At 62.0% G+C, this 21,543-nt stretch overlaps 2 protein-coding genes across 2 annotated transcripts in view; one reads left to right on the top strand and one right to left on the bottom strand.

The window, feature by feature from the left end:
* Positions 1-946: 946 nt before the first annotated feature.
* On the top strand, positions 947-8,472 carry CFAP298 (cilia and flagella associated protein 298). Its single transcript, XM_070407288.1, has 7 exons — positions 947-1,537; positions 3,308-3,475; positions 5,649-5,716; positions 6,032-6,190; positions 6,921-7,052; positions 7,836-7,931; positions 8,183-8,472. Exons 1-7 carry the CDS (start codon positions 1,399-1,401, stop codon positions 8,291-8,293), a joined length of 873 nt encoding a protein of 290 aa, XP_070263389.1. The 5' UTR covers positions 947-1,398; the 3' UTR covers positions 8,294-8,472.
* Positions 8,473-14,898: 6,426 nt separating this feature from the next.
* The window catches only part of EVA1C (eva-1 homolog C), a 37,052-nt gene continuing 30,407 nt past the window's right edge, over positions 14,899-21,543 (bottom strand). Inside the window, 3 exon segments of the mRNA XM_070407289.1 lie at positions 14,899-16,049; positions 17,444-17,533; positions 19,095-19,181. Of these exon segments, the coding sequence (XP_070263390.1) occupies positions 15,673-16,049; positions 17,444-17,533; positions 19,095-19,181 (554 nt within the window). The 3' untranslated portion in view covers positions 14,899-15,672.

A 21,543-nucleotide genomic window follows, 5' to 3' on the forward strand; every position in this document is an offset into this window, starting at 1 on the left:
CTTGACATGTACAAGTTAGGATTAACTCTTGTTGTCAAATCAGGTATTTTAGTTCAAGATCTTGTTTTCATCCATTTTACTTCTCAATACTCTGAGAAGAAAGATATTGAGATTAGTGATCATCATCAAGAAGCCGGTGCACTTATTCTGTATACTAGAGGCCCAGTGCGTGAAATTCGTGCACAGGGCAGGGGGTGTCCCTCAGCCCCGCCTGCACCCTCTCCAATCCAGGACCCCTCGGGGGGTGTCCAACTGCCGGTTTAGGCCTGGTCCCTGCAGCAGTCAGACGTCCCTCTCGCAATCTGGGACCACTGACTCCTAACCGCTCACCTGCCTGCCCACCTGATCACCCCTAACCACTCTGCCTGCTGGCCTGATGCCCCTAACTGCTCTCCCCTGCCGGCCTGATCGCCCCGCCACCATGGCTTTGTCCGGAAGATGCCTGGTCTAATTAGCATATTACCCTTTTATTAGTATAGATATGCAGTTGTAAGAAATAAAAGATCCCAGGTACCCTTTACCCAGTTGTCCCTAGTGGATGCATTTTGCACGACTCTAGTACAGCACCACAACCAGGACATGACATGGATACAGAACATTTTCATCTCTGCAAACGTCTCCCGCCCGCAGGGCACCCCGACCCCCGACACAGGCAGCGGCGCCCGCCCGCTTCCCTGGCGCCCTATTTGCAGGCGCCCCGTCCCGGCTCGTGGCGGCCGCTCCTCTCGGTCACTAGCGGCGCTTCTGCGACTCGGGGCGGCCGCCCCTGGAGCTACGGACACGTCCCCGGGCGCCTGGGGGCCGGACCAGCGGAGCGGCCACAACCGGGTCGCCGCGCTCGCTACCCGAGCGTCCGGACCGGAAGCAGCGGGGCGTTTCCGGAAGTCGGCGCTGCAGGGGGCGGAAGTGCTGCTGAACCGGGGCGCGAGGACAGTGTCGTGGGGCCGGCCCCGCACGCGCTCACCTCCCACCGGCTCCGACCGACAGCCTCCGCCCGCCCGTCCTCCCGGGTGGACTCGGCCCGGCGAGGGGACTCGCTGGGCGAACCGCTGCCCCCGCGGCTCCGTCTGTTGGGAGCGTTGCCCAGACAACAGCCACTTCCGGAGGCGGGGCGAGCCCGCCGGCGGGTCGGGCTCGGGCTCCGTGCGGGTCTCGGCCGGCGGCGCCTGCCCCAGGCCTGGGTCGCCGGCTCCCCACGCACCGAGCTTCCCGACCCGGGTTTGGACTGGAGCAGCCGCCCCCCGCCCCCCCAAGACGCTGTGTTTCTTCGTTGCTCCTGGCAACAGTCACTTCCGGGAGCCAGTGCTGTGCCGCGACCCCGCGGGCACCGGAGCCTGGGTTCGGGCCTTCGCGGCGGTTCGTCGGGCGGCGGCGGTCCGCGCGGGCGCAGGGGCGGCCATGGTGCTGCTGCACGTGAAGCGCGGCGACGAGAGCCAGTTCCTGCTGCGGGCGCCGGCGAGCGCGGGGCTCGGGGCGCTCACGGAGCAGGCGGCCCGCGTCTACAACGCGCGGCTCAAGGTGCAGCGCGTCTGCTCAGGTGCGGCCTGCGGGCGGGGCCGGGGCCGAGGGGGGCTCCGCGTGTCTCGGGCCAGGGTCGGGGCGCCGCGGGGAGCCCCCTGGAGCCTCCGGGTGGAGAGGGAAGAGCCCAGGAGGGACCCCAGAGGCCGGGCGAAGAGCAGGTGGGACGGGGCGGGCGTTTGAAGAGAGTGACGGTGCTGGAGACCCGAGTGGAGCACTTTGCGGTGGGACACCTGCCCGGGCCCCCCCCAGGGTGCGAGCCAGGCCGCGGGGCCTCCCCCCACGGCCCCCCCACCCCGCGCGATGTCCTGGTCGCCGCCTCCGCACACTGGGCGGCGCTGTCCGAGGGCACTGGCCCTGCTTGCGCCGCCCCTAAGGTGTCCACCAGCCACAGGGGCCCCGGAGCGGCATTTAAATGTATTTCATTTTAATTCCGTAGCTGCCTTCCTAGACGCACGGAGCTGGGATGCCCTGGGGAGCGCCGGAAGGGGCGTGGTCTGTCTTTATGAAGAATACTTAACGCTTACCCATAAAATGTCCTTATCCCAAAACAAGCTCCACAGTAAATGTTATTTTGAAATTAAAGCATTTGGGGGAGAAAGGGGACTCGACTTATTTTATTTTTTTTGTTTGTTTGTTTTTTGGTTTTTTTTTTAAATATATTTTATTGATTTTTTTATAGAGAGGAAGGGAGAGCGATAGAGAGAAACATCGATGAGAGAGAAACATCGATCAGCTGCCTTCTGCACGCCCCCTACTGGGGATGTGCCCGCAACCAAGGTACATGCCCTTGACCAGAATCGAACCTGGGACCCTTGAGTCCGAAGGCAGACGCTCTATCCACTGAGCCAAACTGGTTAGGGCTGACTCGACTTATTTTTATAAAACGGTCCGTTGAAAATGTGGCGCTGAGTGTGGGCATGTTAGAGCACTTAGGTCCCTACATTTACTCTACACGTGGCCATTGTCCACCCACAGGCCTGGCCTGAGCCAGACACAGTGAGGGGGGGCGAGGCCAGCTGCTTGGCCAGGGGCTCAGGTTGTGGGGGGTCATGACCACTCCATGCAGTTCCACCACATGCGGTGTCTCCACGGGTGATGGGAAGGCCCGGGTCCCTGTGCCCCTTTCTAGTTAAGGGGGGAGGCGGAGGGGGAGAGAGGGAGGAAGAAGGAAGGAAATATCGTCAGGTTAAAATGTGGACAGTTTGGGAGTGACTGTGGAATAGGAAACAGAGCCATCGTCTGAGTAGCGAGCGTGACCCCAGAGAACCGGGGCCTGGTCCCGTCTCCACTCCCAGGTGCCAGCTGCCTTCAGCCCTCCCACTGGGTGGGTTCGCATAAATGATCTGTAAAGTGTTTTTCTAAATTTGTCTGTAAAACAGCAGCCGTCGGACCGGAGCCAGCCTCGGTCCACAGCTGTAGCTGGGGGAGGTGGGGGTTGGTAAGTCACCCGGACGCGGTGCGCACAGACTTGGAAGCAGAGCGCCCGGGCGGGTGGGTGTGCAGACGGCAGCGAATTTCAATCTGTGCCTCCCGAGCCCCGGGGAGTACAGCACAGCGCACAGGCCACGCTGGGCCCGCCGCCCGCCGCCCGCCACCGCGCCGCCGGGATGGGCGAGCTCCCCGGTCCCTGCGCCTCCGCTGGCCTAGGACGGGAAGGTCATGTCTAGAGGCCACATCGGGCTGGCACCATCAGGCAGCCAAGTGTTTGTTAAGCAGACCCCTGACCAGGAGGCGCGGGATGTCCGTGCCGATCGTGAACACGTGCTGTCTTTCTCCTGTTTTTAAGAAATGGAAGAGTTGGCGGAGCACGGCGTGTTTCTGCCTCCTAACATGCAAGGCCTGACCGACGAGCAGATCGAGGAGCTGAAGCTCCGGGACGAGTGGGGTGAGAAGTGCGTGCCCAGCGGAGGCGCCGTGTTTAAGAAGGACGACGTCGGACGCAGGAACGGCCACGGTAATCCGCTCTTCTGCGCCCGGGCCTGACCCACGGCCATGAGCGTGGCCAGGAGCGGAGCTCAGCCTTTCCCACGAAGCCAGGAGCACTGGCCGGGCGCCTCGTGCACAGCGCCAGCCCCAGGGGGTTGGGGTGAGGAAAGCGCCAGCCCCCGTGGGTTAGGGGTGAGGAAAGCGCCAGCCCCCGTGGGTTGGGGTGAGGAAAGCGCCGGCCCCCGTGGGTTAGGGGTGAGGAAAGCGCTGGTCTCGCTCTTGTGCAGCTGGCTTGTAACGTAGCGGATGAGCCATGTGAAGTTGCCATTGTTGTGGGTCACAAAGGGTTCAAATTGGCGATTTCGTATGGTACAGCCTGAGTTTTGGGGGGAATCTCTGAAGACGTATGGAAGGGTGTTTTGTTACGATGGGCAGAACCGGCTTCATTTAGAGCAGCGGTTCTCAACCTTCTGGCCCTTTAAATACAGTTCCTCACGTGGTGACCCAACCATAACATTATTTTTGTTGCTACTTCATAACTGTAATGTTGCTACTGTTATGAATCGTCATGTAAACATCTGATATGCAGGATGGTCTTAGGCGACCCCTGTGAAAGGGTCATTTGACCGCCAAAGAGGTCGCGACCCACAGGTTGAGAACTGCTGCTTTAGAGGTTTGTGGGAAAGAGGCAGTGACGTCAGCTTCAGGTCTCCCCTGGGTCTCCGTCACCTGCTCGGGTGCACCCAGGAGAGGACACGCCCGGTCAGTGGGTGGCTGAGCCTGCGGGTCTGATGAGCGGGCGGTGACTCCTCTGCACCTGCCCAGCAGCAGCAGCTACATCCGTGTCATCAGCAAACACTAAGTGTCCGCTGCGCCCAACACTGAGGAGCAGAGAGATACGTGTCCTGCACGCATGGTCTCTGCCCGCTCACCCAGACGTGTACTAGTATGTGCGCGTTCACCCAGACGTGTGTGCATGCGCTCACCCAGACGTGTACTAGTATGTGCGTGCTTACCCAGATGTGTGCGCGCTCACCTAGACTTGTACTAGTATGTGCGCGTTCACCCAGACGTGTGTGCATGCGCTCACCTAGACGTGTACTAGTATGTGCACACTCACCCAGACGTGTACTAGTATGTGCACGCTCACCCAGACGTGTGTGCATGCGCTCACCTAGACATGTACTAGTATGTGCACGTTCACCCAGACGTGTACTAGCATGTGCGTGCTCACCCAGACGTGTACTAGTATGTGTGTGCTCACCCAGACGTGCGTGCGCGCTCACCTAGACGTGTACTAGTATGTGCGTGCTCACCCAGACGTGTACTAGTATGTGCGTGCTCACCCAGACGTGTGTGCATGCGCTCACCTAGACGTGTACTAGTATGTGCGTGCTCACCCAGATGTGTGTGCGCGCTCACCTAGCCACACGTGCGTGTACTCACCTAGACATGTATGTTTTTCATTTCATATGTAAACACGTGTTTTGGGGACAATAGGAATTTCTAGCACTTCCTGTGCCTCTGCCTGGGGAGTGGCTGGTTGGCTTCCATACCTGTTCAGGCCTAAACTCGCTCTCACCCTGGAGATTCTTTGCTTTTTCAAGGAATTGCATCAATGAAGAAACAGTCCTGAAGACAGAGTTCTGAGTGTCTAGTGCTTCCTGTGTCTAGTTAGCACTATTCTCACGAATGTAAGGAGTGAGCCTGCCCGTCTCCCTTAGGTCTGGACATTCCGTCTCCATTGTTTTTGCTTCTAAACTTTCAAGTTAGGACTTTTTCCCCATTCGGGCTGAGCAGCTCTGGGCCCGAGCCCAGCCCCACTGCACCTGCTTCTGTAAAGTCGCCCCCCCCAACCTGTCTCAGCAGCGCCTGTGGCTGCCGTCCCGCTGAGTGGTGGCCAGAGAGACTGTCACCACGCGGCTGACATGTGTGCTGGGCCTCAGCTCCTGCTCTGTGCGCCTTTGCCCCTGTGCGTGGAGCGCCCACCGTCTGCACGGCCAGCCGTCGGTCTCTTCACCCCCCCGACCACACACACACACACACACACACACACACACACACACACACCCCGCCAAGCCGGGCTTCCTCTCATGTCGCCTGCTCCCGCCTCCGATGAAGGCTGGGGCACTCGGAGCGCGTTAGCACGTTAGCGTGTTAACATGTTAACGGTGGCGTCTCCCCCCTCCCTGTTTCTGCAGCTCCAAATGAAAAGATGAAGGACGTCCTGAAGAAGACGATAGAAGAAGCCAAAGCGATAATCTCCAAGGTGAGCTTGTCCTGTGCGGCAGCCGAGTCCCCACCCACCAGCTGCCCTTTCCTGCTGCTTTTAAGCCTCCAGGGGCGAGTGGGGGGCCCTGGCCTCCTCCCACGGCTGTGCCGTTCGCCCTGCCCCTCCCGTCCCCAGTCAGGATGCGCGGCTCGAGTAGGTGGCTCCCTGTGGAGCCCGTGGGCATGAGGCCGTGCTGCCTCCTCCCTCCACCCTGGGAAGAACTGAGGAGCCAGCAGCCCAGGAGCTGGGCCAGGAGCTGGATCTGCCTGTGACCTGAGGGGCTGCGTGTCGGTAACCGGCTGCCGCTTTCAGAAACAAGTGGAAGCCGGTGTCTGCGTTACCATGGAGATGGTGCAGGACGCCCTGGACCAGCTGCGGGGGGCGGTGATGATTGTGTATCCCATGGGCTTGCCGCCCTATGACCCCATCCGGATGGAGTTTGAAGATAAGGAAGACTTGTCGGGAACTCAGGTGTGTGGCTCTCCGCAGCGAGGCAGCGAGCTCACCCCGAGCAGGCCAGCTTTTACCTCCTCTTCCGGGGCAGCTTGTGCTCAGAGGGGAGTTCTGAACGGGGGGGAAGGGGGCGCCAGAGGGTGGTGCGCACGGCCGAGGGCGTGGCTCTCACCCGGGCGGAGAGAGGCTTGGGACACTTGTGCCTGTTTGCACCCCAACTTTTTGGTCCCTCTGCGTGAACCCTGTGTTCCAGCCCTTCCGCTTGTTCCATGTTCTTTTCTCCCTTTTCTGTCTCGCTTCTTCTTTATTCTGTGGGGAGGATGTTCCCTCAGCATCTCCCACAGGTGGGTGCACAGGAGCAGGCAGACACCCCACTGGGTCCATTGAAGACCCTGCGGATCCCCCGGTCACCTCACAATCCATTCCGAGGGGCCGTGCATGCAGTGAGGGTGCAGACGAGATGGGGCTCGCCCTTCCCTGCGCAGGGAGTTGAGCGTCAGGGCGGGAGCTAACACTGACAGGAGGGCGCTCACCGAGGAGGCCCGAGGTGGGGAGTCCGTGCCCCCGGGGGCTCGGGCAGGAGGGCAGGTCCTGGAAGCCGGCCCCACGCTCACAGGGCACCGGCCTGGCTCCCAGCACGGGGTGGGGTGGGTATGGGGGACCACGTGCAGGGCACCGGCCTGGCTCCGGCACGGGGAGACCGTGTGTGCGTGTGTCCTCTGACCTGAGCGGTTCTCCCGCGGCCCAGGCCGCACTGAGCGTCATCGCGGAGCCGGACGCGCAGCTGTGGTGGGCCGCCAAGGAGCTGCGGAGGACGAAGACGCTGTCGGACTACGTGGGCCGGAACGAGAAGACCAAGATCATCGTCAAGATTCAGCAGGTGAGCGCGTCCGCGTGCCGTTTTCCGTCCACTTTCACACTGACACACGTTTAGGATGAGGCTCCACGTTAAAGCTCCTGAACGCTGTTGGCCTGGACTTCAAGTAAACTTTCCCCTTCATCCCACCCCGACTGAAGGGAATCCGGAGCAATTGACAGCGAAGGGAGTTCGTTTTCATGGGGATGGGCTGGCCATGTTCATTTCAGCATTAAGACCTTGGGCTGCCCTAACGGTCTGGCTCAGTGGATAGCGCATTGGCCTGAGGGCCGAAGTGTCCTGGGTTCGATTCCAGTCACGGGCACATATCGGGGCTGCAGGCTCAATCCCCAGTGTGGGGCGTGCAGGAGGCAGCCAATCAATGGCTCTCTCATCATTGACGTTTCTATCTCTCTCCCTTCCTCTCTGAAATCAATAAAGAATATATTTTTTTTAAAGAACTAGGGCTACAATAGTGAAATATTTCTCGAAATGCACAGCCGCCTGAGCGCCCGGCCCAGCCCCCGGTGCTGCCGTCTAGGAGGAGGGTCGGTGCGTGCCTGCGGCTTCCGGCGCTGCAGGGCTGTTGTGGCCGTGGCGCCCAACCATTCTCCCATCTGCCCTCCCCCTGGGCTGCAGGCTGACGGGGGCCAGCCCTGGTCTGTCCTCCACGGGGGCCAGCGCGGGCGGTGGAAGCCCAGGCCCCGGGACTCGCGGTCGACCTGTTAACCTCTGCAGGTGACACGCTCACTGTCACGTCCTGGTTGTCCCTGACGCAGGCCTAACCGTGCTCTCCCGTCTTCGCAGAGGGGACAGGGCGCGCCCGCCCGGGAGCCGGTGATCAGCAGCGAGGAGCAGAAGCAGCTGATGTTGTTCTACCACCGCCGGCAGGAGGAGCTCAAGGTGCGGGAGCCCGTGTCCACACACGTACATGCACATGCGTGCACACGTGTACATGTACACGCACACTCACATGCTTCCCCCAGGGTCAGTGCTGCAGGGGTGCTTTCCAGAGCTTCGGCCTCTCCTGGGCTGTGGGTCCTGCCAGGCCTCCTCCCCGCCCCCCGCGCCCCCCATAGAGTCCGGAAGCGTCCTGCTTGGGCTGGAGGAGGTTACAGGCTCATCTTCCGTCTCAATAAAACATTTCTTTCCAGAAACTGGAGGAGAATGATGACGACTCGTGTTTGAACTCTCCGTGGGCCGACAACACTGCTCTGAAAAGACATTTTCAAGGCGTGAAGGACATCAGGTGGAGACCAAGATGAAGCTTCTAGAAGCCCTAGCTCACCTCTCTGTAGGCAAACAGTAACCATAGTAACAGTGGTGACGGTGAACACTGAGAAGGGTGGCACAGCCCTCGTGAAAGACGTTGGAATTTCCAGGTTTCCTAGTTTCTGAGTTTGAATTTTTATGATAAAATGTATTAAAGGGCGTAGAACTTAAACACGTCCTCAGAGAGTCCGCCTGCGCCTCCTGGGGCTGTTCGCCTGTGAGGGCCTCCTGGGGCGGGTCCCAAGGATGATCCGCTCCCTCCATCTGTCTGTCCTGTGGGTCCTGGCGTCTGCTCTCAGCCGCTGCCCTGGAGCCCAGCTCAGCGTCAGTGGCCACTAGAAGGCGCCGTCGCCTCCCCTGTTTTCTTGGGCTGCAGGTCTGTCCGGGGCTGGAGCTGGGCAGCTCGGGGGTCAGAGGTGAAGGTCCCCTCCCCGCTGAGGCTCCACCAGATGGAGGGGCAGTAGGTGCCGGTGCCGTTTGACCTGGAACCTGATGCGTCCCCGGGCAGTGCCTCCCTCCTCCCCCCGCCCTCGGCTCAGCTCAGCTTCCTGCTCCCCCCTCCCTCCTCTCCCCCCTGCTCCCTCCTCCATGCTCTCAGCTCAGTGGACACTTCCCTGGACGCAGACCCGGCCGCACCGTCAGCCCAAGCTCGTCAATGGGAGGGTCAGTAGCGGGGACCCCGTGGACTGGACGCAGAGCTGGTTCGCAGCCCTGGGCCTCGGCTGGGAGCCCCAGCGGGTGCCCCTGCGCCTGTCCTGTCCCTCACCCCGTCCTGGGTGCTGCAGCCGCGTGGTCTCCCTGGGCCCTCGGCTCCGGCTCCGGCTCCGGCTCCCCTGGGATGTCGGCCCCTGCGGCCCGAGCCTGGCCCTCCTTGTCCGCCATCGGTGACTTGAAGACGTTTCCTACATTTTACTCATTCGTTTCACGCCGGAGGGTGAACCCACGCTCCTCCACGTGGGCTGGAAGCAGCAGTGCCAGGGCACGCTGCAGACCGCGCTCGGGAGGCCACTGTGTGTGGGGGGGGGGGGGGGGGGGAGGGCGGGGGTGCCGGGAGCCTCACCAAGGACATTTTCCCATTGATGCTTTTCAGAGAGAGTGGAAGGGAAGGAGAGAGAGACATCGATGTGAGAGACACACTGGTTGCCTCCCACACGGACCCAGACCAGGGCCTTGGATCGAACCAGCAGTCCAGGTACGTGCCCTTGACCGGGATTCGAACCCACGACCCTTCGGTCCTAACTGCTTGGGCCAACGCTCTAACCACTGAACCACTGGCAGGGCTATGAGGCCACTGCTGAGGAATTAGAAGGAAATGCAGGAGCACCTCAGCACCACCACTCGCCTTGGGAGACGGACAAGGCGCGGGGAGGCTCACGGCCTTTGGTCTCGGGTGGACGCGGCCTCCAGTCTCGTCCGGCCGAGTCCCGGGAGCCGCTGCTGATCGACGGCAGGATGACTGAGATGTCAGCAGCAGCGGAAGGTCCGGGGCCTGCGGAGCTCGGGGCGTCCGGGAGGCTGGGAGAAGGGCAGGGCCCAGGCCCAGCTGCCGGAACCCGGTGAGCAAAGCAGGCCCTGTGCCCGCCGGCCCGCCCACTCCTCCCGCTCCTGCTCCTCAGCCCTGGGCAGGGGCACCCGGCCCCCCGCTGCCCGTCCCGCTGGGCCGAGCTGGGCCGGAGCAGACAGCGGGGGCCGGGGGGGTACACGCCACCTCGTTGCTTCTGTGACTGGGTCAGGCTGTGAAGACTCGCACCGTGTGGGCGCCCCGAACATCAGAGGAGGGGGTTTCACGCTGGGGGGCCAGGGAGCGAGAGGCCCCAGCCTTGGTCGGCTGCAGGGCTCCCCTCTGACCTCAGAGTTCAGGCCAAAGTCTTCATTGTGGAGGGAAAGCCCAGGCCTGGGGCCCGCGGATGGGCCGGCGCTGGGAGCAGCCCCCGCGGGCCATGGTGTGGTCCCCGCCCAGTGGGGTGAGTATGGCCATCAACGCGCCTCGTGTTCCCACCAACGGGGCCGCCGCTGAGCACACCCCACCCGCTTGCTTCACTGGCTGGTGCCCCCACCCCGCCCCCCCCCCGCCCCCGCGCTGTGACCGGCCCCCTGCTGCCTAGTCCCTGGGGCGTGGCCTCTGCCGAGAGGGAGCCACCGGACAGGCCGGGCCCTCATCCCTGACACGACACAGTTAGTGTCCGATTTCCATTTATCATCGAAATGGCCCCACGTGACCACAGACACAGCCACACATACATGCGCACACAGATGCACACACACGTGCACACAGAGAGATGCATGCTCCCATGGGAACATACACAGAGACGCACACACATACATGTGCATGCACATACACATATGTGTGCACACCGACACGTGCACAGAGGTACATACATGCACACACAGGTACACACACAGAGGGGCCGGAATTGGAAGGCGCTGGTGGATCCCCCGCCCCCGCCCCACGAGGCACCTGTGTGAGAGGCAGTCACACCGGCTGCAATCAGGGCGCAGGTGACAACTAGTGACGCCCCCTCCCCCAGCAGAGCCGCCGGGGACAAGCTGGGCCCCGCAGGGCGAGGCCGGCCGACCCCTCCCAGGTCTCACGTTCACACCAGCCCGGCAGCCCCCCAGGAGTCCGTCTCCGTAACCACCCGCTCTCTGTCTCGGGGTCACGTTCCTGGGCGCCCGTGTGCCCCTGACATTCCGCGGCCCCGCCTCCACGCGCAGGAGGGCGGAACTTCAGGCTGAACGGGCGTTTCGCACTCACACCTTGGCTCGGCCCGGAGTGGGTTTTGTTGAAATGAATATTCCCTCTGGGTTTCGGCCAAACCTTGACGTTTCATTCCCGGTCGCCTTTTCTCTCTTTTTTTAAAGAAAATTAAAAGTGAGTGAAAGCGGGTTCAGGAAGGAACCGCTACTTTTCAGCAGGTCTGATGAGAGGGAAGGAGGGAGGTGATACTGTTTCTTGTCAGGAACGTGAGGTTGGCCTGCAGGCCTCGGGCCGACACGGCGAGGCCAGGCGGAGGGGAAGTCAGTGCCCCCCCAGACTGCGCAGGGCCCCCCCGGCGCTGGCCTGAGAGCCCTGTGTGGCCAACAGGGAGGCACCTGGTGGAGGCCCCATGGGTGTGATCAGCTCCCCAAACCCCTCTCCCCAGCCCAGGTGACCGAGGTCCCTGTCCGTTCAACTTCACGGGGCATCACACCGAGCTGCCCACAGGCCAAGTGCGGGGGGTCCAGAGGCTCGAGAAATACTCTGGCTTCCCACCCACTTCCCCAGCTGGGCCGCCCTGTTGCCTCAGGACCGCTGACGGGCGTGCGGAGCAGGCTGAGGGTGTGGCCGCGGAGCTCAGCTCAGCCGGCTGCTTCGTGACCATGTGTCTGTGCGTATGTGCACGGGGTGGGGGGCGGGGGGTGCGCACGAGCAGGTGAGGCCGGGCGTCAGTGTAAGCGCCTGCCAGGCCCCGGCTGCCTGTGCACCCTTCCTGGTGCTGAGCTCGGGCGGTGGCGTGGCTGCCTCCCCCGAGGCCAGTGGAGCGCTGGCCGCCTGGGGGTGGGGGCAGAGCGTGGACATGCGGACCGAGCTGCTCACTCCACACGCAGGGAGCGCAGCCCTCACACAAAGGGACAGGGGGGCCGAGGCTGAGACCACTGACCCATCTCCCCCACGCGGCCGCATCTCAAAGACAAGAACCTGAGAATTTCACATTTGAACCTGGTCTTCAAGGTCATTCTCAAGGTGTCTTTGCCAGGGAGAGAGGTGACATTTTAAATATATTTTATGGATTTCAGAGAGAGGAAGAGAGAGAAGGATAGAAACAGCAATGAGGAGAGAGAGTCACCGATCGGCTGCCTCCTGCACGCCCCCCACTGGGGATCGAGCCTGCAACCCGGGCCTGTGCCCTGACCGGGAATCAAACTGTGACCTCCTGGTTCCTAGGTTGATGCTCAACCACTGAGCCACACCACCCGCCGGGCTAATTAGCACTTTTTAACAATCTGACCTCAAGAATTTGTCTGCCATGCCAAACCGGTTTGGCTCAGTGGATAGAGCATCGGCCTGCGGACTGAAGAGTCCCAGGTTCAATTCCGGTCAGGGGCATATACCTTGGTTTCGGGCACATACCCAGTAGGAGGTGTGCAGGAGGCAGCTGGTCGATGTTTCTAACTCTCTATCCCTCTCCCTCCCTCTCTGTAAAAAATCAATAAAATGTATTTAAAAAAAAAAAAATTTGTCTGCCTTAAGACACAGCACAGGACCTTTCCCCAGGGCAGCTGGGATTCCTTCTAAACATCTGCAGGGGGAGACGCGGCCACGCCATGAGCGAGTGATGCAGGCCCCACGCGTGTAGCAGAATCCCCCCCCCACCCCCCTCGCTGTCCCGGCACCTTCCCATCAGAGGCCGGGCCTCAGGAAGGAAGTCCAGGAGCTCAGAGCCCAGGGCACCTCTCCGTTGGCAAGTTCTTCTCGGATTAGCAACACGTCCTCCTGCGGTTCATTGTCGCCCGCGTTCCTCTCCCTGCACTGGGAGGCGTCAGGGTCCCAGGCCGCCCGGCCCTTCCCGAGTTTTCCGGGTCAGGCCGCTGAGTCACTGACCTCGAACGGCCCCTCCTCTCCCCGGCCTCCCCGACCGCCTTCATCTTTGAAACAAGAGGAAATGACAGGCTCTATTTTTCTTTTCTCGAAAGGGCTCCGACCTCGGTCTCGGCGTTGGGACAGGGAAAGGGCTGGAATTAGGCCGCAACCGTCGGAAGTGACCGGCTTTCCTCTCTTTGTCCTGCGAGTCCTGCCCTCGAGTTCACAGCTCGTGGGCAGGTTGCTGCCAGCAGGAAGGTGGCCTCCTTCGCTCGAGATAATTCCTGATTGAATTTGCTGCTGGTCCGACGGGGAGTGACTGGCCAGGCAGGGGGTCTCTGGGCAAAGGCCGAGCAGAGAGGGGCCCGCCCGCCCGAGGGGCCTCGACGTCTGTTCGCACTGATGATGCTCATTGCATCTCCACGCGCCACATGGGTCGTGCCCTCCAGGGCGTTGGGTTCATTTCTCCCTCAGGATTTGGCTGCATTTGGCTCATTTCCAAGGTATTAGGACCAGCTGGGTGGCTCTCAGCACCTAAAATCAGGCGCAATTAGTCCAGGGCCCAGCCCATGACGGCCCACCCATGACAGGCCACCCATGACGGGCCCACCCATGACGGGGCCACCCATGACGGGCCACCCATGACAGGCCACCCATGACGGGCCCACCCATGACGGCCCACCCATGACGGGGCCACCCATGACGGGCCCACCCATGACGGGGCCACCCATGACGGCCACCCATGACGGGCCCACCCATGACGGCCCACCCATGACAGGCCACCCATGACGGGCCCACCCATGACGGGCCCACCCATGACGGCCACAGGTGGGCTGCACAGGTGGGGCCCCGCCTGAGCGAGGCTGCAGCTCCGGCCATGGGCACGGGCACCGAGGCGCACGGGAGCACAGAGGCCTTGGGCTTGGAGACTCGGACGTGTGGGGCCCCCAGGAAGGTGAGCAGAGGAGGGGGCGGGGCCCAGGGCTCCCCTGGCCTGGGGTCTCCAGCTGGGCCGCGGGCCGTGGGGCAGGGCAGGGGCAGCCCGAAAGGGCTGTGCGGGCACCGCTGTCCAAGGCCCAGCAGATGCCAGTGGGCAGCTGGCTCTTCCCTGACCCACTTGCCACGGGGGACGGCGCCCGGTGTCCCCCAGGCCTGACGCCCGAGGCTGGTGTGCCCGTGCCAGCAGGACCCCATCCACAGCCCTCACCCCAGGCCGGCTTCCCGAGCGGGGTCCTGGCCTGGGACTCCCTGAAGGGCCGCTCTCAGGAGGAGCACAGCCCCCCGCATTGAGGGGGAGGCATTCCGGACCCCCAGCGGGTGTCTGACCCCCACCACGGACCCGATGGCAGCACGCCCACCACGCCCGCCCGCTCCGGCTTCTCCGTGGTGGCTCCGCATCGCCAGCCTCACTGCTCCTGTTTTGGGGCGTCATTAAGGAAAACAGGGGCCACATGCACACAGCACGGTGACACCCCGACAGCCGATCTGATCACCCGACGGGGACTCGGTGACCAGCGGTGGGAGCGTCTGCAGGGGGAGACGGGACGGGGAGCCCCGACGGGGAGCCCCATTCCTGCGGGACCAGCGGGACCCGGGGGTCCCATCACTGCACAGGCAGCGTCACTCCGGGCCATGGACATGCAACCTCACGCCTGTGTCATCCTATTCACACGGCACCCCTGCACTCAGAGGGAAAAGGGGTTATGTACATACATGTATGCACATGCACATGTGTGTGTGTGTGTGCATGTGAGTGCGTGCATGTTTGTGTGAGTGTGCAAGTGCGTGCGTGTTTGTGTGCGTGTGTGCGTGAGTGTGCTGTGTGTTTGTGTGTGCATGGTTGGGGTTTTTGCGACAATTTGAAGGTAACCCCTGGCCCCGGGCACAGAACTGCCAGGCGGCCCGGCCCCCCTTTCCCACGGGAAGTCCCGCCGTCTTAGCCTCTAAAGTAGCAGGTGGGCTTGTCCTGTAAAGGGCAAGACAGGGGGTACTCGAGGCTTGAGAATAATATGCAACATGTGACAATGAATTCAAACGTCACTGTGTATAAATAAAGTTTTATTGGAACATGGTGGCTTTCATTGTGGATCAGCTCCGGCTGCCTTTGAGCCCCAAAGCAGGGTCGGCAGACACGGCGGCCGGGACGCAGACGCCCAGCCCTCTAGGATCTGCCGTTGGAGAATGATGTCGCCGCCGCCACTCCTGCTCTGCCAAGTGATGTTAGTGCTTCGATCCGCCAGCAAGCCCGGCTGTGCTCAGGGCTGAGCATCGACCTACGAACCAGGTCAGGTTCGATTCCCGGTCAGGGCACAGGCCGTGCAGGAGGCAGCCAATCAACGGTTCTCTCTCATCATCGATGTTTCTCTCTCTCCCTCTCTGAAATCAATAAAAATATTTTTTTTAAAACCCGCCAGCGGTGACCGGGTGCATCCTGGTGACAGTGCAGCTGCTTGGCTGGATGGTGGCCGTCTGCTCGCCGGGAAGAGGGGCCGCGGCCCCCGTGCCTGCGGTCGCCGTGGGCGTGGTGACGGCACCAGGAAAGCGTGGGGACAGGCGGCGTGATCGCTCAATCGGTGTGAACGGTAATCGTGTCACCGTGTAGACGGGAACCTCAATAAATACGGAAATCGAAGCCGCCCTCCGGTTTATGAGGCATGTGCTGCGGACACCGGAAAGATCCTGTGGTCGCGTCCGGCTTCCCCGGGTCCGGGTGACACCACAGAGTCTCCTTCACAGAAGGTACGAGCGAGCCAGCCCGGGGCCGGCGCCGCCTGCTCGGGTCGGGCACCGAGAGGCAGCGAGGCGCCGAGCTCAGTAGAAGGGGCCCGCGCTCCGCGGCACCGAGGCGTCCAGGCCACTGTTCATCCATATTTCCTGGATGATCTGCTCCCTGCGCTCGATCCTCTCCGCCAGCTCCGCGGCCTCGATGGACGTGTACGCGGGGTACGGAGTCCTGCGGAACCCGGACAGCTCCCCGGGGAAGCTGGAGGCAGAGGAGTCCTCGCTCCCCTCTGCGTCCTCGCTGTCCTCCGAGGCCCCGTCGCTTCCGGCCACCAGGGGCTCCCGCGCCCCCCGCAGCGCCCGCAGGTCCCTGGCGCAGGACACTCGGGCGACCAGGGCGCACAGCGTGAGGGCCAGGCCAACGCAGACGCTGGACACGAACAGCAGGGCGGCTCTGTCGGGGTGGGCTGTGGGGAGAGGGCAGGTCAGGGGTGGGGAGGGCAGGGAGGGCCCAGGCAGGAGGCCAGTGTGGAAGCCAGGCCTGGACAGCGCCCCGCCGACCACGCGTCCTCAGCGATCAGAACCCCGTGGATTAAAAAAAAAGGTTTGGAGCAAAGTCACTACGTGTATGTAGGTGAGAGGACACGGGCAGAGGTGGTCCCCGAGCTCGAACTCAGGTCTGCCTCTCCTTTGCTGTGTGACTTCCTGCAGGATACACACCCTCTCTGACTCAGCTTCCTTATCTGTAAAATGGGCCAATAGCGCCTTCCCATTACAGTTCTCATGACAAAGTGAACTAATTCCTATAAAGCTACCAGAACACTCCGTGAGTGACGTAGAGATGCTCAGTAAACTGTCAGCTATCAGTAGTCGTAAACGCTGAAAAATTAATTTATATGGAAAGTTTAAATGTGCATGTAAGAACCAATATATGATGTAAGCAAAGCTTCTAGATTAAAAAGAAAATACAGCCCAGCCAGCATGGCTCAGTGTCAGCCTGTGGACTGAAGGGTTCCGGATTCGATTCCCGGTCAGGGCACAGGCCCGGGTTGTGGGCTCAAAGCCCAGTGTGGGGCGTGCGGAGGCAGCCGATCCATGATTCGCTCTCATCACTGATATTTCTCTCTCCCTCTCCCTTCCTCCCTGAAACCAATAAAAATACATTTATATATAAAAAAAGGCCCCGGAGGGTGTGGCTCCCGGAACAGTCGGGCGGGTGCTGCCAGAACTTGCAGCCAGCGCTCCAAACTGCGGCCCGTGCCCAGGTGGGCCGACGGGGCTGCGGCAGGCCGTGCCCTCCCCGCGCCGGGACAGGCTCTGCTCTGCCCGCCAGCAGGCTGCGTCCCATTGGCCCTGGAGGGGAGATTATCCGGGGAAACCTTGGCAACCGTGCGAGGTAACGGGGTGACTCAGACAGGGGCTCTGTCTTCGCAGGGCACGACCTGTTCCTTGACTCAGCGATCTTTGGCCCAGTGTTCTCCCAGCCCAGGGGGGAACGCGCTAATCCCAGGCCCTTCCCAGGATTCCAGCTGGAAACGCATTCCTTCGGCACCTGCGTCTCAAAGCACAGGATGCCCCTGCAGCCCGCCCTACACGGGGTGACTCCCGTCTGCCCCCCTCCTGTCCCCCAGCGGTTCCCCTGTTGGTCGCCCAGCTGAGCTGGACCTGAATTCAGGCCTCTGTGTTCCCAGATCCCAGCAGACGACAATGCACAGGTCAACGTGAAGTCGTTTCCCAGCCAGCGGAGTCTGCGCTCCAGCCGCATCGGCCAGTGAACCGGCAGTGACTCACCAGCTCCCTGAGGGGCGCCCGCCCGCCGACCCACCTCGGATGTAGGACCCACCTCGGATGTAGGACCCACCTCGGATGTAGGCGAAGGCTGCCAGGGAGCTGCTGACGAGGACCCCGTCCTTCCTCGGGACCCGCGACTCGCTGGGGTCGGCGTTGACACCTGGGTCATAACAAGTGCAGGACGGTGAGGCGCAGCCACCACAGACCTCCGTGCCGCCCTGACCCGTGTGGCCCAGTGGTTGGAGCGTCGGCCCGCGCACCAGAGGGTCATGGGTTCCATTCCCAGTCAGGGGCACGAGCCTGGCTGGAAGGTCAGATGCCTGGTCCCGTCGGGGCGCATGCGGGAGGCAACCAGTCGATGTCTCTCTTACATGGATGTTTCTCTCTCTCCCTGCCTCTCTCTTCCCTCCTCTCCCTCCCTTCCACTCTCTCTAAAAATCAATGGGGAAAAAATACCCTCAGGTGAGGATTAACAAAACAAAACAAAATCAAACAAAAACTAAGCCAGGAAGAGCATTAAGTCAGGGCCGCAGACGGGAACACAGAAGGGCCTGGGGGCTAAGCCTAAGCCTCGCTGGCTGACTCCGGGCCGCTCACCGCCCGGCCGAGGGGAGCGAATGTGTTCCTGTCCCGGCGGCAATGCACGTGTCGCGTCTAGTAACATCCGACTTCGCCCGCGGCTGCCGCTCTGTGAGCACCGAGGCCAACCCCGGTTAGACGGGCGGCCGTGTTGGGTCACGTTTCTCGGAAATGACAGTCGGATCCTGGCTACACGTTGGCGCCGGCCTGGGGCTCCTGATGGGGCGTCCACGGGGCTCTGGGGTGTCAGACGGGGCCCAAGCTCAGAGGAAGGAGGGCGCGGGGTCAGAGGCTGCTGGGGGGGGGGGGGAGGGGGGGGGCGGGTAGTCACGGGACCAGAGAGAGCAGTGGGCGGGGCAGCCTGGGGGCTGGGAACGCTGGTGACAATGACCCTGAACTGACCCTGAACGTGAGCTGAGAGGGTTTCTGTTGCTCGGTGCTGCCCTGTCATGTGCACATCCAGCGTGCTTTCACATGTCGGGGGCCAAGACCTCACCCACGTTATGGACGTAACACACAACCTTCCTCACCCACCGGCCGGCGTGGCTCCGTGCTTGAGCATCGAACTAAGAACCAGGAGGTCAAGCTAGATTCCCGGTCAGGGCACAGGCCCGGGTTTCGGGCTCGATTCCCCAGTGTGGGGCGTGCAGGAGGCAGCCGGTCCACGATTCTCTCTCATCATGGACGTTTCTACCTCCCTCTCCCTCTTCCTTCCTCTCTGACATCAATAAAAATATGAAAAATAAAAACACCTTTCCCCACCCAGAGCTCCACAGCTTCCACAGGGGCTCGCCAGTTTCTGCCGGGAGCCTGGGGGGCAGAGTTCCGTCCTGGCCCAGGATGAGCAGAAGCCCTGAGGGCCTCCAGGAGGCGGCGGGCGCCCAGGCTCAGCGCAATCAGAGCGATTGGCTCGCCAGCGGCCCCGGCAGGATCCCACGTGTGTTCTGTGCGGTGTCTGTTTTGATTTGATTTTTCTTTCAGGAAAGAGAGTGGAATGGGGGGAGGACTTATTCTGGGTATAATTTAAAGTGGGAAATGAAGTGCCGGCCCCCACTGGCCGCCTTTGCACGGCCCGTGACCCCCCTTCCCTCCGCCCGCGGCCGGGCCCCTGCGGAGAGACCCCAACGAGCCCTACACGTTACCGTGGCCGCCGTCCTCGTCCTCCTGCCTCAGGGAAGGGTCCTGGTCAGCGAGCGCGGGGTCCACCGCTGTGAGGATGCTCCTGGGCACTAGGAGCCGAGAGAGACGAGATTAAACACTCAGTGCCCGCCGGTGCGGGGTCCCGGCGTCAGGGGCGCTCACGCCAGGGACCGCCCGACCCCAGAAAGGCCGTCCTGGGCGGATTACCACGACGGCCGGAGAGGAAGTAAACAGAGCCTGGTGCCTCTCTCGCTGCAGAGCACACCCGCCACCACCACGGGGACGAACCTCAGGACGTGACACGCAGACACCACGGATCCCGCCACACGGAGCCGCCAGAAACGGCCACGCCACAGGGACAGCCCACGGGGGAGGCTGGTGCCCCGACCAGAGTCCAGCACGGCGGCCGCTGTGGGAACCCGCTGCCTTAAAGGGTTATGACGACGGCCGCCTCTTCTTCTTCTTCTTCTCCTCCTCCTCCTCCCCCTCCTCCTCCCCCTCCCCCTCCCCCTCCTCCTCCTTTTTCCTCTTCTTCCTCTCAAATCAATAAACATATTCCCAAGTGAGGATTAAAAAAAAAACAGAAAAGAGAGAAGCGTCCGCAGGATGCACTCGGCCCTAAGAATTCTGCGCGTAAAGACCCTACTCTGTCACCTGCTCCTCCCCGTCAGCGGGTCGCGGCGGCACCTGCAAATCCCAGCACCGTATTCCCTGCTGCCCACATCCCAGCCCCTCCGCCTGCCTGGCCGGGTCCTCGAGAGCTGCCCAGGCTGGGGCCCCATGAGTTCTGTGCTCCCAGGAGGTTGGGGGGGGCGGTGCTGGCCATGCTGGCCACAGGTGACTCCGGACCTGTGGCTACAGGTCTGGAGAGAAGCCTTGAGGGGAGCTGGCCCAGGGCTCCGGCCTCCAGGCCTCTGCGGAGGGAAGTCTACAGCCAGCGCATCCAGAGTGCGGCTGGAGGTCAGACGTGAGGGGCAGTGGGGGAAAAGCAAAAGGCCAGCCACGCTCACTCCCCGAGGCTCACAGTGACGCTGAAATTGCCCAGCCTGTAGGCGGAGGCAGCAGGTGGAAGAAGCGCTACCAACAGGGAGGCTGTTCTTTTAAAATGCAAATGGCGTGTCCCCTGAGGGAGTCATTCCGTGGCCGTGGCCTGCAGAGCCAGGCTTAACCCCACCCAGCCCCCACCAGCTCTCACCTCCCAGCCCTGCGTGTGCCGGCCTCCTGCCTCCCTGCCCTCCTCCTGCGTCACTGCTGACGCCTACACGCCCGCATCTCCCTTACCTCAGACGCCACCTCCCCCGGGAAGCCCTCCAGGCCCTGAATCCCCAGAACCCGAGGCTGTGAGAACCACGGAAACTTCCCCACCTCCCACCCCAACCCCCTTCGGCTTTAACCAGCTCAAACTGCTCCCGGGCTCCACCCCGAGCCCTCACTAAGGGATTCGCCTGGACATTCCTCACTGACAGCCTCTGGGCTCCTCGCACCAACGTCCCGTCGGTGGGGAGGCCCGTTTAGACGTGGAAGGCGAGCCGACCCGCCTCGTCCTCTGACGTGTGCGGCCACTGCGATCAGTTAGCGGTTCGAGCCCCAGGGAAGGGCCACCGGGGGCTTCCTGACAGGGCCAGGCCACCTGGGCTTTTAAAAAATGTGTTTATATTTAATATTTTAGGGAGAGATACAGAAACATCAATGAGGAGAGAGAACCATGGATCGGCTGCCTCCTGCACGCCCGCCACTGGGGATGGAGCCTGCAACCTGGGCCTGTGCCCTGACCGGGAATCAAACCGGGACCTCCTGGTTCCTAGGTCGGTGCTCAACCACTGAGCCCCGCGGGCTGGGCTCACCCTTTGCTTCTTTTAAAAAATATATAGTTTATTGATTTTCTACAGAGAGGAAGGGAGAGGGATAGAGAGTTAGAAACATCGATGAGAGAGAGACATCGATCAGCTGCCTCCTGCACACCCCCTACTGGGATGTGCCCGCAACCCAGGTACATGCCCTTGACCGGAATCGAACCCGGGACCCTTCAGTCTGCAGGCCGACGCTCTATCCACTGAGCAACACCGGTCAGGGCTCACCCTTTGCTTTTATGCTCCTTAAAAACAACCGTCCACGCGGCCAGCTCACAGGACCAGAACCCGCCTCACCCCCGGGAAGACCAGCTGCTGCTTTCCTTTTAAGTCGTTTTGTAAAACCGAAATCTTGCGAGCCCGGCCCTGCACGTGGTCCCTTGGACTCTAGGACAACCGTGTCCTGTCGTATTTCACTGCTGCAGGGCCGGCCCTGGGCCTACTGACTCGGCGCCGGGGGCTGTGGCTGGAACGGCGGCTGCAGCCCCGGAAATTCGTCATTTAGGGCCTAAAAGCGCGGCCGGAGGGACAGCTATGCTCCCGTGGCCTCGCACGGCTCCCCCATAAACGTCGGCACCTCCCACGAGCCCAGATGAAGATC

The sequence above is a fragment of the Myotis yumanensis genome, unplaced genomic scaffold (assembly GCF_028538775.1).
Source record: "Myotis yumanensis isolate MYYU_CA2020_CCGP unplaced genomic scaffold, mMyoYum1.0.hap1 SCAF_2, whole genome shotgun sequence".
In the NCBI taxonomy this organism is placed as follows: domain Eukaryota; kingdom Metazoa; phylum Chordata; class Mammalia; order Chiroptera; family Vespertilionidae; genus Myotis; species Myotis yumanensis.